This window comes from Camelus bactrianus, chromosome 14 (assembly GCF_048773025.1).
Source record: "Camelus bactrianus isolate YW-2024 breed Bactrian camel chromosome 14, ASM4877302v1, whole genome shotgun sequence".
NCBI classification, from domain to species: domain Eukaryota; kingdom Metazoa; phylum Chordata; class Mammalia; order Artiodactyla; family Camelidae; genus Camelus; species Camelus bactrianus.
This window is the reverse complement of record NC_133552.1, coordinates 11,151,545-11,166,285: the sequence shown is the minus strand read 5'-3', so window position 1 is coordinate 11,166,285 and position 14,741 is coordinate 11,151,545. Positions and strand designations below refer to the sequence as shown.

Genomic DNA, 14,741 nt, shown 5'->3' with positions numbered 1-14,741 from the left:
AATTCCAACTGTCTTCAGCTTTCAACGATGTTTTAGGTAAAGTAAAATTATCCTGACAGAAATAAAAGTAAATATTTTAACTACCTTCCTCGTGTGTATGATGCACCAAAAGTTGCATTATAAATGTTTGGAAGTGGTTAAATAGTTACTCAGAGTTGGCAATAATATGTCTAGATGAAATGAAACAGATAGGTTCTGCTTGCTATCAAATGGACTTTCCACTCCAGGGAAGAATTTAGCAAGAAATTCTTGAGCATTTGTAAACCTCCTTGTAGCTTTCATTTACTCCTAATAAAAGTCTAAGTACAAAGTACAAAAAAAAAGAGAGAGAGAGAGAGGCATTCTGTGCAATTTCCATAATCTTTATTATTTCTAAGTTCATAACTCTTTAATATCAAGTATGGAAGCCTCTCATCTGTTTGAACCAAGAAGTCGACTCCCTGTTCTAGGATAAAGAAGGCACCAGCATTGAAGGTGACCTCTTGTCCTTCCTCCTCCCAAAGTCAGTATAGATCAGGAGACTCAGACCAAAGACAGCACTGGTGACAAGGACCCAGGGTGGAAAGTTTCCTTCAGTGCTGGGACCTCAATCTCTGTCATTCACTACCCTGAATCATATCTTAAATGCAAATGAAAGATTAAGGTGAATCCAATTAAGTGTAATTTTGTACAAATTCTTTTCATCTCAGAATCAGACCCTTTCTAGTTAAATATAACTATGAATATATATAAATATAACTAGAGGGACAGCCTTGGTTCTGCTGCTGGAAGTAGATATGCAGTTTGGGGTGTCGCAGGTTAGCAGGAGTTCTAAGAGTTACTGGATGACTGGCTGTAGGACTCCCTGAATTCTGTTGCGGTAGGATTGGTGGTGGGGTGGGGTGGGGTGGCGGGGGGAGGTTGGAATGGATACTGGCGCTGGCATCAGAATGTTCACATCTTGTGATATTTAAAGATAATTGCTGAAAATCTTTTAGAGACAATCCCTAATTTACAAACAGATTGTATTACAGAAGCTTAGAACTTGATGAAGTGAAGTTTTGGGTTATAATTACCTCTTGGAACAGAGTGATACTGGGTATTGAGAATTCCAAGTCAAAACACACAGTGTGCTTTAACCTATCTATATATGTCATCTGATCTATGTTAATAACATAGGACAACAAAGTTTTGAATCTATTTCAAAATCTATTTCATTGATTACCCCCTGAAGACACACACCTCTCGTCTAGATTTGGGTGGCGTGGAGATCAGCGTGTTAAGGGTAATGAACAATACATATCCTCTGTATAGAGGCTAAAAATGTTTTGTAAAAGTTGATAGTTCGTATGTATGCATTTCTAACATCAACAGTTTCTTGCATGAAAGTCCAATGTTGCTATTTCTTCCCAGTGTTTGGACATTATCAACAGTTTTATACTCAAGGAAATGAATTCCTTGAAATTGGTTTATCTTTTTTTTTCCTTACATTTTTCATCAGAAGCATTAGATGTGCATACACCTCTGATTGCACAGAAGAGCAAGGTAGGGGAGAGAATATCATTATCTTCTTTTAAAGAAATATCAAGAGGATGACAGAGAACCGAAGACCATGTTGCCACTTCAAAGTCCCACCCCTCTTCCACTGATTCTCCTGGACTTGAACTACATTTCTCTGAGATATATTTCCTTTAAAACTTCTTGAAACACTCTGTCTCTGTACTCCTTGTAAAGATGTGTTTCCAAGAACAACTTGATTTTCAGTAGCTGCTAAGGCCTGGCATCGAAGGTAGACCGAGGTAGACTTCCCACCCTATGCTCCAGCGTGGGTCTCCTAGGAAGCTGCTGGACTAGTTTATACGACATTCAGAAGAAGGAGAAGCAGCTAATTTTGCAATTTCTGGAAACAAGCAAGAGAATACAGTGTCCTTCGTATTGCTGAGGCTAATGACTTCAACCAGGCTGTTCCGTGGAACTTACACGAGTGGTTTGTGCCTAATTAAATGGACGCACAGGCCTTGAGTCATGTTCAGCAGTTAATTTAATTGGAAAGCCAGCCCACAGCCAGGATGAGGCCCAAACTTTCTTCTGTTTTCCATCTGCCATTCTCACCTGTTACTCACCTACATAATCCAACAGTCAAATGATGGTTCTTTCAAAACTGCATCATTTTCTGCCTCCACCTCTCTCTTCTTTTTTAAGAAAGCATCTAGGTAGCCACCTAGAAATGACTGGCAGTTTTTCATCTCTTTTCCATGATAGTTTAAAACAGTTCTTCATGTGCTCCCTAAAGAGATGAGAAATTCATATCATAGATGATGAATTTCTACCAACTGCCACCCTTTGCGATGTTCACAGAACGAACCATGTCTATCGACTCTGCCTTCCCACTACCAAAACCACATTTTGTTTGTTTGCCAAGTTCAGTAGTTGAATGTATTCACTGTTGGATTTATCACCTCCCACCCTATTTCCTTTGTCTCTGCATTTTCAGCTTCCCGTTATTGCCCACTCATCATCCCAGCTCAGTTGCCAAACCAATTTTGAATTTAGGCCCAGAAATGATTTAAGAAGTTTAATCCTGCCCTGTCTCACTGTCACTACCAGAGGAGTTTAGTTGTCACCTTCTCTTGAGCATATGTGGACATCAGAAGTGGCTCCCAAGTAATGTGTTGTGAGTTGTTCCTTGAATTGCAGTCTGCAGATCTGAGTTTGACATGCAGGTCCAAGGAAGAAAATTAGGTGATTTGATGACTGGATTGGAGAGTCTTTGAACTTGACAGAGCCAGGGGGTTTGTTGGCCAACATAATCAGTAGAAGACTGTACTTAAAGTTTATCAGTCTTCTTTACTAATCTCAAGCTTTTCAGCCAGTGTCTTCTTGGATATGATTAACCCTTCATTAACTTTTTACCTTTTAATGAGGCTTTTAAAAGCTTCATAGTCAACTAGTTATTTTAGTGGTATTCCCTTATGCTTGAATTATTATTATCTGATGAAGGTAACTTCCTTAAAGAATTCTTTTTAAACTAATCCCCGATTTTATGTTCATTGAAGTTAGGTTATACACTACGTAAACATATATAAATGGGCGTAGCTACAATACTCTGTAAATCGATAAAAGTGAATAAATATTATATATATTTGTGTATAGGACTATGAGTGATTGTACAGTCATGTCTTGGGATCCACTGGTTACAGGAGCCCCCGAGAGATACCAAATCTGCAGATGCTCAAGCTGCTTGTATAAAATGGCTCAATACAACAAGTACAGTCACCTTTTCATATCTGTGGGTTTTGCATTCCAGAGTCAACCAACTAAGAATTCAATCTTCAGTTGGTTGAATCCATGCTTGTGAAACCCACAGATACAGAGGATTCAAGTGTGTATGTAAACGGACATATGTGTGTGTACACATATCCTTGTGTGTGCAAATATATCTGTGTATATGCAATAATGGTAATATCTAGCATTTACTGACCATATGCCATGATCTAGCAACTGCTGTATTTATTGTGAATTAATTCAGGTAATTTTACAATAACCTTATATGATAAGTGTTTCTATTATCTCCATTTTACAGATCAGGAAAAAAACACATGAATAATTTAATAATTTATTAACATTCACACAACCCCCACAACATCCAAGTGTATCATGTAAGGACAGTATTATTTATCATTTCACTTTAGGGTCGTGATGAAGGCAGAGAGTGATGCATAGGTTAAAGATCTGGCGGGAACTAGGTATGATAATTTTTTTTCTCCTTTTCTGGTCCAGGTTCTTTATCATGTCTCTTACATCCACTGTGCCTCAGTCTGCTTCATGCTGGTCTAGTCCCTTTCTGGCCTTCACGCTTAGACAGTGAACGAGTTCGCTCTCTTCCTTTGCCCGCCATCACACAGTGTTCAGCTTTTCTACCTGCACTAGGGTTCAGTGACTTGATGGATGTTACTCTTGATATTTTTGTGTTTATTCCTGTAATCAGATATTACACTAATCTGTGCCACCACGCAGCATCTGCTAGATGTCTTCCACTCACCTCCCTTCAAAGGCATCTTTACTCAGCTGGCCTGTTCATAACCTCAAAAAGAGGACTGGCCTAAAATAAGGAGAGCAAAAAAAGTAGAAAAAGAGAAAAATTAGAGAAAATTGGAAGACTATTCTATACTACTCAAGTCTTTTTCTGTAAGGCATTCTTAAAAGTTAGTCTCGGATCAGCAACATCAGTATCCCCGGGAACTTGGTAGAAATATAAAGTTTAGAGCCTCATCCTGGACCTACTGAATCAGAAATGCTGGGGGTGGGGCTGAGGAAGATGTGTTTTAACAAGCCTCCAGGCAATCCTGTTGCTGACCCAGCTTTGAGAGCCCCCACTCTGTGGCTGGTCTCCATCACACAAGTTCTCATACCACGCACACCTGAGTTTAGCTTAAACTCCTGCATGCGTGCATGTACGTGTGTGTGCACACACACACACACACACACACACACTTGATCCCAGGATTTATAAGTATTTCAATGTATATTTACACTGACTTAAGACTACTCCAGTGTTTATCAGATGCAATGAAGCTAAATATAACTTCATTAGACATCAACTCCTTTAAACCAGCATTTATCAGATTTTCATTCAGAGGAATCACACTGTTAACTGCAGTGTGAAATGGGGCCTGGGGTTCCCACATTGCTACTGAGCTTCTGGTTGTTGCTGGCCGTGGCCTTCACTGAACACCAAGGACTTAGATTGGAGAAATTGCCTCAATAAACTTTTCCATCTATATCGCAAAATATGGCCGCAGTTTTCCTTTACACTCTCTCTGTAGTATATTCACCGTTGATTGTAACCTTCGAGCACAAGGGATAAAGGGATAGCTCATCTGAACATCCTTATCTCCATCCTCACCTTTTTAACGTGGTATTCTCTAAACCCAGACTAAAACTCAGCCACCTACCAAGCTGTGCCTGTCAAAATTCTACCTGGTATCTTGGGCTCAACTAATCAATTCTGCTTCCTTTCTTTCATTTTCCCTGATTATTTCATGTTGGGCATAATTCCTCCTATACCCTCTCCCCCCTTTTCTAAGAGGTCACATAATCCTCCGTAATAAGTTACCCAGTCACATGATCAGTCTCCACCATCCTCTGAGATCCCAGAAGGTGGATTCATCTGGTTCTTACAGATCTTGGTCCTCTCCCCACGTAGTCCAGCCAATGTCCGACTCATAGACGATGCAGAACACTATTGCTTAATTAAAATAGGGAGGACCAGGTGAAATGCTGCTTTGAAAGACGAAGTGGGAGAGTCTGATTAGTTACGCAGTATCACCATGCTCAGGGAGACCGGAGAATCGTTTTAATTAGGAGCACAACTAGAGCTATCTTTAGGAAGCAGAGAAAGGCCCAGACAGTGAAAGGCCACTGGCAGCTATGAGGGACTTCAGGGCTGAAGCAGAAGAAAGGGTTTTCAGCTAGGGACAAGATAACTCCCGGAAGCTCTTCTGCCTACAGATAATTCCTAAGCCTTGTTATCAACACTACAAAATGAGTTGCTTAAAAACATTCCTGGGCAGAGGAAATAAAGCCCCAAAGGATATAGGTTACTTTTGCGTTTTTAAGGAATAAACAGTCAGACCCAGGGGAGACTGACATGTATAGGGATCTGTGGTCCTATTTAAGCAAAAGAATTCAGATTGCGCTTCTGTAAATCAGTGTAATACATTCACCCCAAACGCTTCAACTCTCTTTAAAATCACCTAAGAGCCAGCTGAGATGTCCCTGTGATTATCTGACTTAGTCAAGATGCATAAAGTAGGTTGGTTGGTTCCAGAATCTAGATTTTGCTCTTTTAGAGAATATGGCCATAGTCTGAACTTTGGATACTAGTTCTTAAACTAGAAAAATACATTTAAAAACTGAAAAGAGGAAGAAAACGCAATAACAAATAAATCTGATCCATCGTTGTTTTAATCATCAGGGCCCCATTAATTTTTGATTTCTCCTCTGCTTACTAGCTTTGTCCATATTCAATTAATAGTTTAATTTCTCCCCATATTATAGTGAGGTTTCTTGTTTGTTGTTTTTTGACTGTTTGTTTTCACTTTTCAGCTTTATCTCCTTTCTCATCATTATTTTTTGGGTTTGTTTTTTTTATGGTTTTAGGTGTTTCAGTATTTTGAATAGGTGTTTCTCATCACTGATACTAGAATTCAACTTATTTGTAAAACTGAGATTAGATTCAATAATCTTCACAGTTTCTCCAACATTTAAAATTCCATGACTCAATAATTTTATAAATAATCATGAGATTAGGTTTTTGAAACTATATTTTAAAGGTTATTGGAAGAGAGGCATAGGAAGTTTTTTTCCTTTTTTTTTTAGGGTGTCTTATAAATTCATGGCACACATGGGAATTTGAATGTTTATAATGTTTTAATATGAATTTTAATGTCATGGCAGGGATTGTTCAGGAACTGGCCAGCCACTGTAGAGAGAGAAGGGGCTGGAATGCAGTGTGTGGCAAAGAAACCCCACTCCCTCCAGTCCTGGGGTGATGCTGCGACTGACTTCAGTAGAAAGGTGGAGCAGAGGAGGCAGGAGCTGTGGGCTCCCAGCATGGCTGCAGGCAGTGAGGGCCATCTGAAGGGAGCGTTGCTGGGACGGACCAATAGCAAGTGTCAAAGTATAGGGTCGCCGCATTTAATGATGTCCTTCAAAGGGGACTGGTATAAAGTTGAGTGTCCCTCTAAATAATCCAAGTAATGCAGGTGGGGGAGAAAGAGAGAAAGAAAGACAGGAAGGAGGGGACAAAAAGAAAACAAAGTACAAAGAAGGAAACATTTAGGAAAGAGGCAAAGAATAGAAGAGAAGGACAGAATGAAGGAAGGGGGAAGAGATAACTGAAATGTTTTAATCTACTTGAGCAATTAAAGGCAGTGATAATTTTTATCAAATAAAAGTTTTCCTTCTTTTTATCTTTAATTTGGTAACTATTTCTTTTTCATGGAAACATCTTTTCATTAATGGGATACAGTTTGGAGAATGCTGGTGCAGACGCGCAGCAAACAGGTGTCGTAGAAAGAGGATGTAAAACCATGGCGAGAATATTTAGATCTACAGTGCCAGTTATTTCAATCCTAAAATGAGAACAAATTTGTACCCACATAGTATCTACATTTTGGGGAATTTGTGTATTATGCACACTCCCTCGTGTTCTTCTTACATTGTCCCGTCGTTACTCTTTACCTCTACATAAACCTCACTGTAGCCGTGTTTAGTAAAAAAATTGTGTACACAGTTCATTTACTAAGCACAGATGTGTACTTTTCGGTAATTAAGGAAAAAGGTCTTTTGAGAAAAAGCGTTAGTAAAAATTAAAGCTGACCGAGGGCTTGACAATGGCAGGTGTTCTGTGGGGATTAAATGATTTGCTGCTTCTAGGTAATTTAACACAGCCTGTATGTGTGTATAGACAGAACAGAAATATCTATCCAAGCAAGCCTTAAGTGCTCCCAATAAAGTTATTTGCTGAATTGCCTTGGGGTGTCTCGTGCTTTAATGAGATTTTGGCCAGGAAGGTCAGAGTATGTTAGTCCTCAAATTCACCCAGACCATGTGGAATGAGGTACATAACCTTCCTTTGACTTTTTCTGCCTATATGAACAGTGTTGTTTATGCTCAGTTTCTTACAGTGCCCTTCAGTTTCTGAGAATTAATGAGATGTAGCAACTGCTCGTTAAATCTTGCATTTTCCGTAGGCTTTGTTAACTCCCTTCTATTAGGACCTTTCTCCTGTGCTAAACTCTAATGAAGAATACCGTAAAAAAAAATAAAATAAAGCTTCATATGAAAACCAGGAAAAAGATGGTAGATTATGCTCTGATAACAAAGTGCCGACATGAAGATGGTGTGTGTGTCGGGAGGGGAGGGGAGCCAACTCCAAGAGGACAGGACGTGCTAACGCCCCGTGTCTCCTTTTGCTGGTACTCTGCAGGTGTATCAGCAGCAGCCCTGATTGACCTTCAAACACGTGACTTTGACCAAACTAATAGGCAAAGAGGGTATGAAGAGAAGCGCTTCTTTGGATTATGAAATTTAACTTTACCAGCTTTGGAGCTTGTCACTTACTTTAATAAATTACTTACAAAGTAGTGAAGAGAGCCCCTTCACCCCAGCCTTGAAGAAATGCAGTTTTGTTTTGTCTAGCTGTATTTGCTTAACCTATTGATGTAAAGTTACTTCAATGTACCCATCTATTTTTTGCCCACGGTGTCTTTTAATGAACAGGCTCTCTAAGACAAGATGCAGAGAAACAGTCGCACGAGAAATCATTCCACGTCCAGTTCATGTGGTTCCACATCTCAGCCATGGAACTGCTGTTTTAATCCATTGCCTCATCTCTCCTTCCACTTTCAAATACCTTTTTTTTTTTAATGATAATCAAGCCATTTTCTGTGTACCCAGGGGCTGTTTGCTTGATTGCCATCAGAGAAGAAAAGGGTTACCTATGGGACATCCATAAAAACCAAGACTGAAGAAGAACAATGAGAAATATTGAGGGGGCAGGGGAGTCCTATGAAAGGGGCAGGTGTTCAGTTTGCTTCTGGGCTGGGCCGATTTTTGACACCAACAGAACTTTCTTGAGTCCCTTACAAAGGACTAAAGCGTCTCCTGCATTCCGAAGTCCCCTGAGGGCATCCTTTCAGCACCCTGTGCACCTTCTCCCCAGCCTCTGTTCCCTCTCTCCCGACCTGCCTTGCCTTCCCCTCTCTTCTCGGCTTATACGGATCTGCCCATGTTTAGTGTAGACCCACTGGGAAGCATTTTCGGACCATCCCATCTGGAAGAGAAAACTCCCTCTGAATTTATATAATGCTTAGCTGTCAGTCTCAGTGAGAAAGATAATGTGCAGGAAAAAATCCCAGATCAGGTAGCCATACACTTCATCATTTACTAGGTGTATCACCTTCTTGAATATATTTACACACTCTAGTAACTCTCTCTATCCTCGTCCTTAAAGTAGAATAAGTCTACACCCTCACAAAGGATAAAAATGATGTCATGTCCCTGAAATGTTTTGTATGTGGTAACTGATTATACTTGTAAGGTATTTGTTTTATTTCCCCCAAACTCAGCTCCGAGGATTCACACCCTGGTAACCCTAACACGCTTTCATGTGTGCTTGACTCATTGCCCCAATCCAATTAAAAGTACATTTACTTCTGGGGGGAAGTTACAGCTCAGTGGTAGGGTGGGTGCTTAGCACGCATGAGGTCCTGCGTTCAATCCCCAGTACCTCCATTAAATAAATAAATAAATGCATAAATAAGTAAACCAAATTACTCTGCAAAAAAACAGTACATTTACTTTTTCTGATAGAGACAGTAGTGTTTATCAGAGAAAATATCAAATATACACCAAGTATAAAAATGAAAAAAAGATAAATGTCATAACTGGAGAATAACCAGTAAACCAAGAAATAACCAGTCACATTTTTTTACATGAGTGTCATATATGCCACAATTCTTAGATATGTACGTATATGTGTGTATTGTTGCACAAGCTTTGTTCACTTACGGACACATCCTATGAATATTCTGTTCTCGGCTCTATTTTTGCTTCCTAAGGTGCAGCCCTAGTATTTTGACACCTGTCAAGACTGGATGAGCACATAGCACTTTGCCTGGGGTCTTAAAATGTTCCATAAATGGGCTTTATTCTCGGAACGACTTCAGGCACTTTATGATTGTTAAACACAGAACTCTTTAAAACAGAACTTCCGAGTTTACTGAGAAGTCTTTGTTTTTGTCGCTGAACTGGAGCCCCTGCGGGTAATGCTGACTCTCCCTGTTCCTCTCTCTGTAGTTTGTCGCTCAGCCCAACTGTCAACAGCTGCTGGCATCCCGCTGGTACGACGAATTCCCCGGCTGGAGGAGAAGACACTGGGCCGTGAAGATGGTGACGTGTTTCATAATAGGACTTCTTTTTCCTGTCTTCTCTGTGTGCTACCTTATAGCTCCCAAAAGCCCCCTTGGACTGTTCATCAGAAAGCCATTTATCAAGTTCATCTGCCACACAGCCTCCTATTTGACTTTTCTGTTCCTGCTGCTGCTTGCCTCTCAGCACATCGACAGGTCAGACTTGAACAGGCAAGGTCCACCACCAACCATCGTGGAGTGGATGATATTACCGTGGGTCCTGGGTAAATGTGATACTATAGAAAATATAATAAACACGTGTTGCTGCCATGGAATTGTGTTGCTCAGAAAAGAATAATCACTAACGTTTGGGACATAGGAATACTTAAAACAGAGTCTGACCATTATAGCTTCAAGACCTAATCCTCAAAGCTAAATAAATCCTTTCCAAGCTGCTGTAGACCTGCCCCCAGATGTGGCCTATGAAACGTAACCTTAGGTTTGAATGACTTCGGGTCCCATGAATGATTATCTGTTAGGTGTCTTTTGTTTGTTTGTTTGTTTGTTTTGTATGTTTGTCTTTAAAGCCTTTCAACATGTCTCATTAGCCATGTGTAAATAATTAGTCTAATTTTTTTTTGACAGATAGACCCTCTAAAAGACAAGCACAAATCACTCTGCAGAATTGGTGATTCCGTGCATAAAGTAACCGTAACCATTTTTTTAACTTAATCCATTTAAGTTTATCTTTGAAACTAGATATGAAATCAAAATAATAGGAAGTTAAACAGTAGGACATCCTCCAATCGCTCCATGTTCTTTTCATAGCAAGAAAATTGTTTTTGATCTGCAGCAAATCATGGTAAGGTAGAAAACCTCAAGGCAGCTGCTTAAAACCTTGGTCTCCTCTCCTCTTGTTATTGTAGCCAGAGTTAAAATTTACATTTGAATTATTCTCTCTTCTATCCTTCCGTGGTTTGCTGAGAAATCACATTTTCTCAATTTAGCCCATCATTTTAAACCTCTCTGGTACCATGTCCATCTCATCACTTACTAATTAGGAAACATGTGCCAGATTTCCTGATTCACAGTCGCAGAAGATCAGTTTGGGTTAATGGTCAAAACAGCCGGAGAGATGATAAAATGAGGAAAAGGCAGAAAAAAAGGGCAGTATCTGAATCTGAGATAGAGACACTTTTTAAAGATGATAAATTCTGTAAGTACTGACCATAAGAAAAGTTCATAGGAACAAGACTTGATATTTTATAAATAGTACTTAAAAAATAAAAACTTTCTCAAGTGAACTTTGAATCAGAGCACACTCTCACTAGTCTGAAATGCACAAAGCGTGATCCTGCTTAAATGAGAAGGGAGGCAGAGACAATCCGTACATGGCTTTTTGAATAAAATAAGTATGACCTAGCAATTGATATTAAACATAAAAATTCCCTGCCTGTTTCCATTTAGAGTGAATATCTCACATGAGGAATGTTCTTCATTGAGTTTTCTTCATAGACGATTTCTTGGGAACAATTCTTAAGGAGGCATTTTAAGGTTGAATTTCCCATCTTGGATAACTTACATTGAAAGTCTACAAATCCTGGTGTCCCAAATGAAATACAGACTATTTCATTTTGAAAAATGCTATAAATATAATACAGCATAAACAAATATAGCATTTTTGGTCTTTTCTTTATGTAGTCAATGAAAATAAGCAGCATACTTTCTATGTAGTAAGGTCAGTACAGGGCAATAGTAAAATAGAATTTTCTTTTAAATGAGAAAAAAAAAAGAAAATATCCCTTGCCTTTGTGAGGGTTAAATTTTATTAGAAGAAATGGGTAATAAACAATGAGATACGTGATTTGATATCAGAAAACGGTAAATAATGTTAAAAATAGAAGCTCCAAACCTTGAATAATTCATACGAGTACAACAGTCATTGGCTGCCTCCTACATGCAGAACTTGTAACAGAATCTTCCGTGAAAGTTGGCTAGAAGAAATCTTATCTAAATCACCGCTGAATGGTTAAATAAGGTATAAATTTAATTGTGAGAATTATAATTCCAGCCAAAAGAAATATCTGCTAAAGGCAACCTTTTCCGTAGATATCCTGACTTCAGTGAGTTAATTTATCTGGGAACGTTTTAGAATTAAAAAAATCCATATGAATGATCATCAGGCTTAAATGACAGAGAGTGAGGAAAAGAATGTTTCTATGTCAAGGAGATCTGTCAAAACAGTTACATTATCCATCAAGCCTGGCGGATTCTGAGTGCTTCAAGTCTAAGACGAGTTCTAAGTCCTTTGCTAGAGCCATGAGTATAAAGGGTATTCTATGTATTATTTGGCTATAGCAGAAAAAGCAATGGGTTTGAACCCATGCCCAAGTTCTACTGCTGCCAGACTGTTAAATTATAAGTGGTCACAATCTCTCAGGATTTTCTGTTTTCATCAATAAAATGAAAGAGTCAGTGATGACTTCTTAAGTCCCACTGGGTCCCCTTATCCTGTACTGGGGACCTAGTGCTATTAGCACAGAGAAAACTGGTCTTTGTGTTGGAGGGAAAGGGGATGGGTGAAGAGAGGAGGGCTGAAGACAACAGGATGGGAATCCTTTAACCTTTTACCGAAAGTGTAATAGACTCGAAAAGGCAAGGTCTGATTTGATGACTCTGCTAATGAACCTTCTCCATCGCCTCGCTTGGTCCTGCTGCCTGGTACAGTAAGTGACCATGCACTTTATGGTCCCTTCACGGACCATCTAGATTTAGGATAACAAGATGGACGACTTACAGAGAAGGGTGTGGCTTGCGTTTCCCACATCATGTTAATTTTCCCAAAGAAAGACTGAAGCTCTAACCATGGTTTTTTCTCAAGTGTTCTTGAACCAACCTAGATTTTCAACCCATGTCACCTCTGTGAGGTACTTGGTTTGTAAAGAAATACTTTTTTTCATTTTACTAAATTTCCTTTCCTTCCATTTTCAGATGTTTCCCAGACCTATGATACTACGATTTAAGAGAAATGATTACTTTGCTACCTCTCATTTTGTTTATCCTGACAAGACTTTCACTTTACCTGTTTGATATATTTATGTCATTCATTTTCACTTTTTCTGAAGAGACAAGTTTTCTAACTTTAAAGCTGATCTTCTCAGATCGGTCCATTTCTCTGAGGAAGTATGGTTTTGCTTGTGAATTTCTACTTTGTATACTTTGCTGTGTTTCAGCAATAAGAATTTACTCAGCATTACTCAGATGGATCCAGATACTTTACGATTTAGTGCAGTGGCAGAAGAATGTTTCTATGTCATTTTCACCATCTTTCCTGTTGAAGTTCAACATCTTTTTGACTTTATCAATTGAAGTCTACTGAGTCTGGTATCTTTAGAAGAGAATCTTCAATGGTTCTTATATTCTTCTGCTGTGGTGTCATTGATAAATCGTAGCTCATCTCCTACAGGCCTTTTTGAATTGTTTTTCCTTCAGACTTTCTTGTAGTGAAGGTTATCAGCCCTTATTTTCTCCCATCAGACTGCCTCAAGAGAGCTTCTTGCAAATATTTGCTGTCGGTATTGACTTTAGCAAAGAAATTTAAAAGCCTCATTCAGAGATCAAGCCTAGGATTTTGGTCATCTTGAAATACACAGTTTTTTGTTTGTTTGTTTGTTTTTAAATTAAAGTATAGTTAGTTACAATGTGTCGATTTCTGGTGTACAGCATGTCCCAGTCATGCTTACATATACATATATTCATTTTCATATTTTTCATTAAAGGTTATTACAAGATATTGACTATAGTTTCCTGTGCTATACAGAAGAAATTTGTTTTTCGGCTATTTTTGTATATAGTGGTTAACATTTGCAAATCTCAAACTCCTAAATTTATTCCTTTTGACCCCTCTTCCCCCTAACCATAAGATTGTTTACTATGTCTGTGAGTCTGTTTCTGTTTTGTAGATGAGTTCATGGTGTCCTCTTTTTTCCCTTTTTTTGGATTTCACATATGAGATATACAGTTTAAAGCAACAGAGAAAACTAATCAGATAATTCAGTGAATTCTCTCAATAGGAAGGTAGATTGTAGACAGATAGGCACCAGTTTACCTCTCAGACTGTCAAATTACCCATTTGGATTAGAGTAAAAAGTAAAATAATAGCTTTACCTAGCATGCATATGGGCCTGATAACAGAGCTATACTTTTTTTTTTAATGGAGGTACTGGGGATCGACCCCAGGATCTCACACACGCTAAGCACATGGTCTGCCACTGAGTTATATCCTCCCCCCAGCACTGAGCTATTCCTGCCCCTTTACTTTTCAATTGTCTGGAAAGAGAATGTCCCTGGAAAGACAGAATGATGGATTAAAGGAATCCTGGAGCCAGATCAGAGACAAAATTACTTCTATTTTCTGTTGTGCCATGACCCTGAGGCTCTTTATTTAGGGTTTGATTTTAACATATAATCCTAAGGATACGAAAAGACTATAATATTCATGTGAGAAATTTCTTTGTACATAAAATGTACATGGAAACTAAATATGGCATGTTACATGTATAATGTGTTTTATGAGAATTCATCTAAATTATAGTAGAAGATTTATCTCAAATAGATGTCATTTCTTTCTGGAGATACTATGGAGTAAAATGTGGGGGAAAAAACTTTGGAATGCTAATTTTTAAGGCCTTCCCAAAACTAGTTTGGATTTTTCCACAGAATCCATTATAACTCAATTGTAAAAATCAAACTAATGTCATAGCTTATTCTCCTGCAAAAAAAAAAAAAAAAGTGTGCTGTATACAAGATATCAAAATGTAGACTTACCACTTAGCAAAAAGAAAT

At 38.7% G+C, this 14,741-nt stretch overlaps 1 protein-coding gene across 5 annotated transcripts in view; it reads left to right on the top strand.

The window, feature by feature from the left end:
* The window catches only part of TRPC4 (transient receptor potential cation channel subfamily C member 4), a 167,781-nt gene that overhangs the window by 113,493 nt on the left and 39,547 nt on the right, over window positions 1-14,741 (top strand). For 3 of the 5 annotated variants that reach the window (XM_045514098.2, XM_045514099.2, XM_074378079.1), the window contains one exon: window positions 9,844-10,180. The exons of 1 other annotated variant lie outside the window; for it this stretch is intronic. In XM_045514098.2, coding sequence (XP_045370054.1) covers window positions 9,844-10,180 — 337 coding nt within the window. The remainder of the gene's footprint in view (window positions 1-9,843; window positions 10,181-14,741) is intronic. One more of the 5 variants, XM_074378081.1, reaches the window with a different exon arrangement.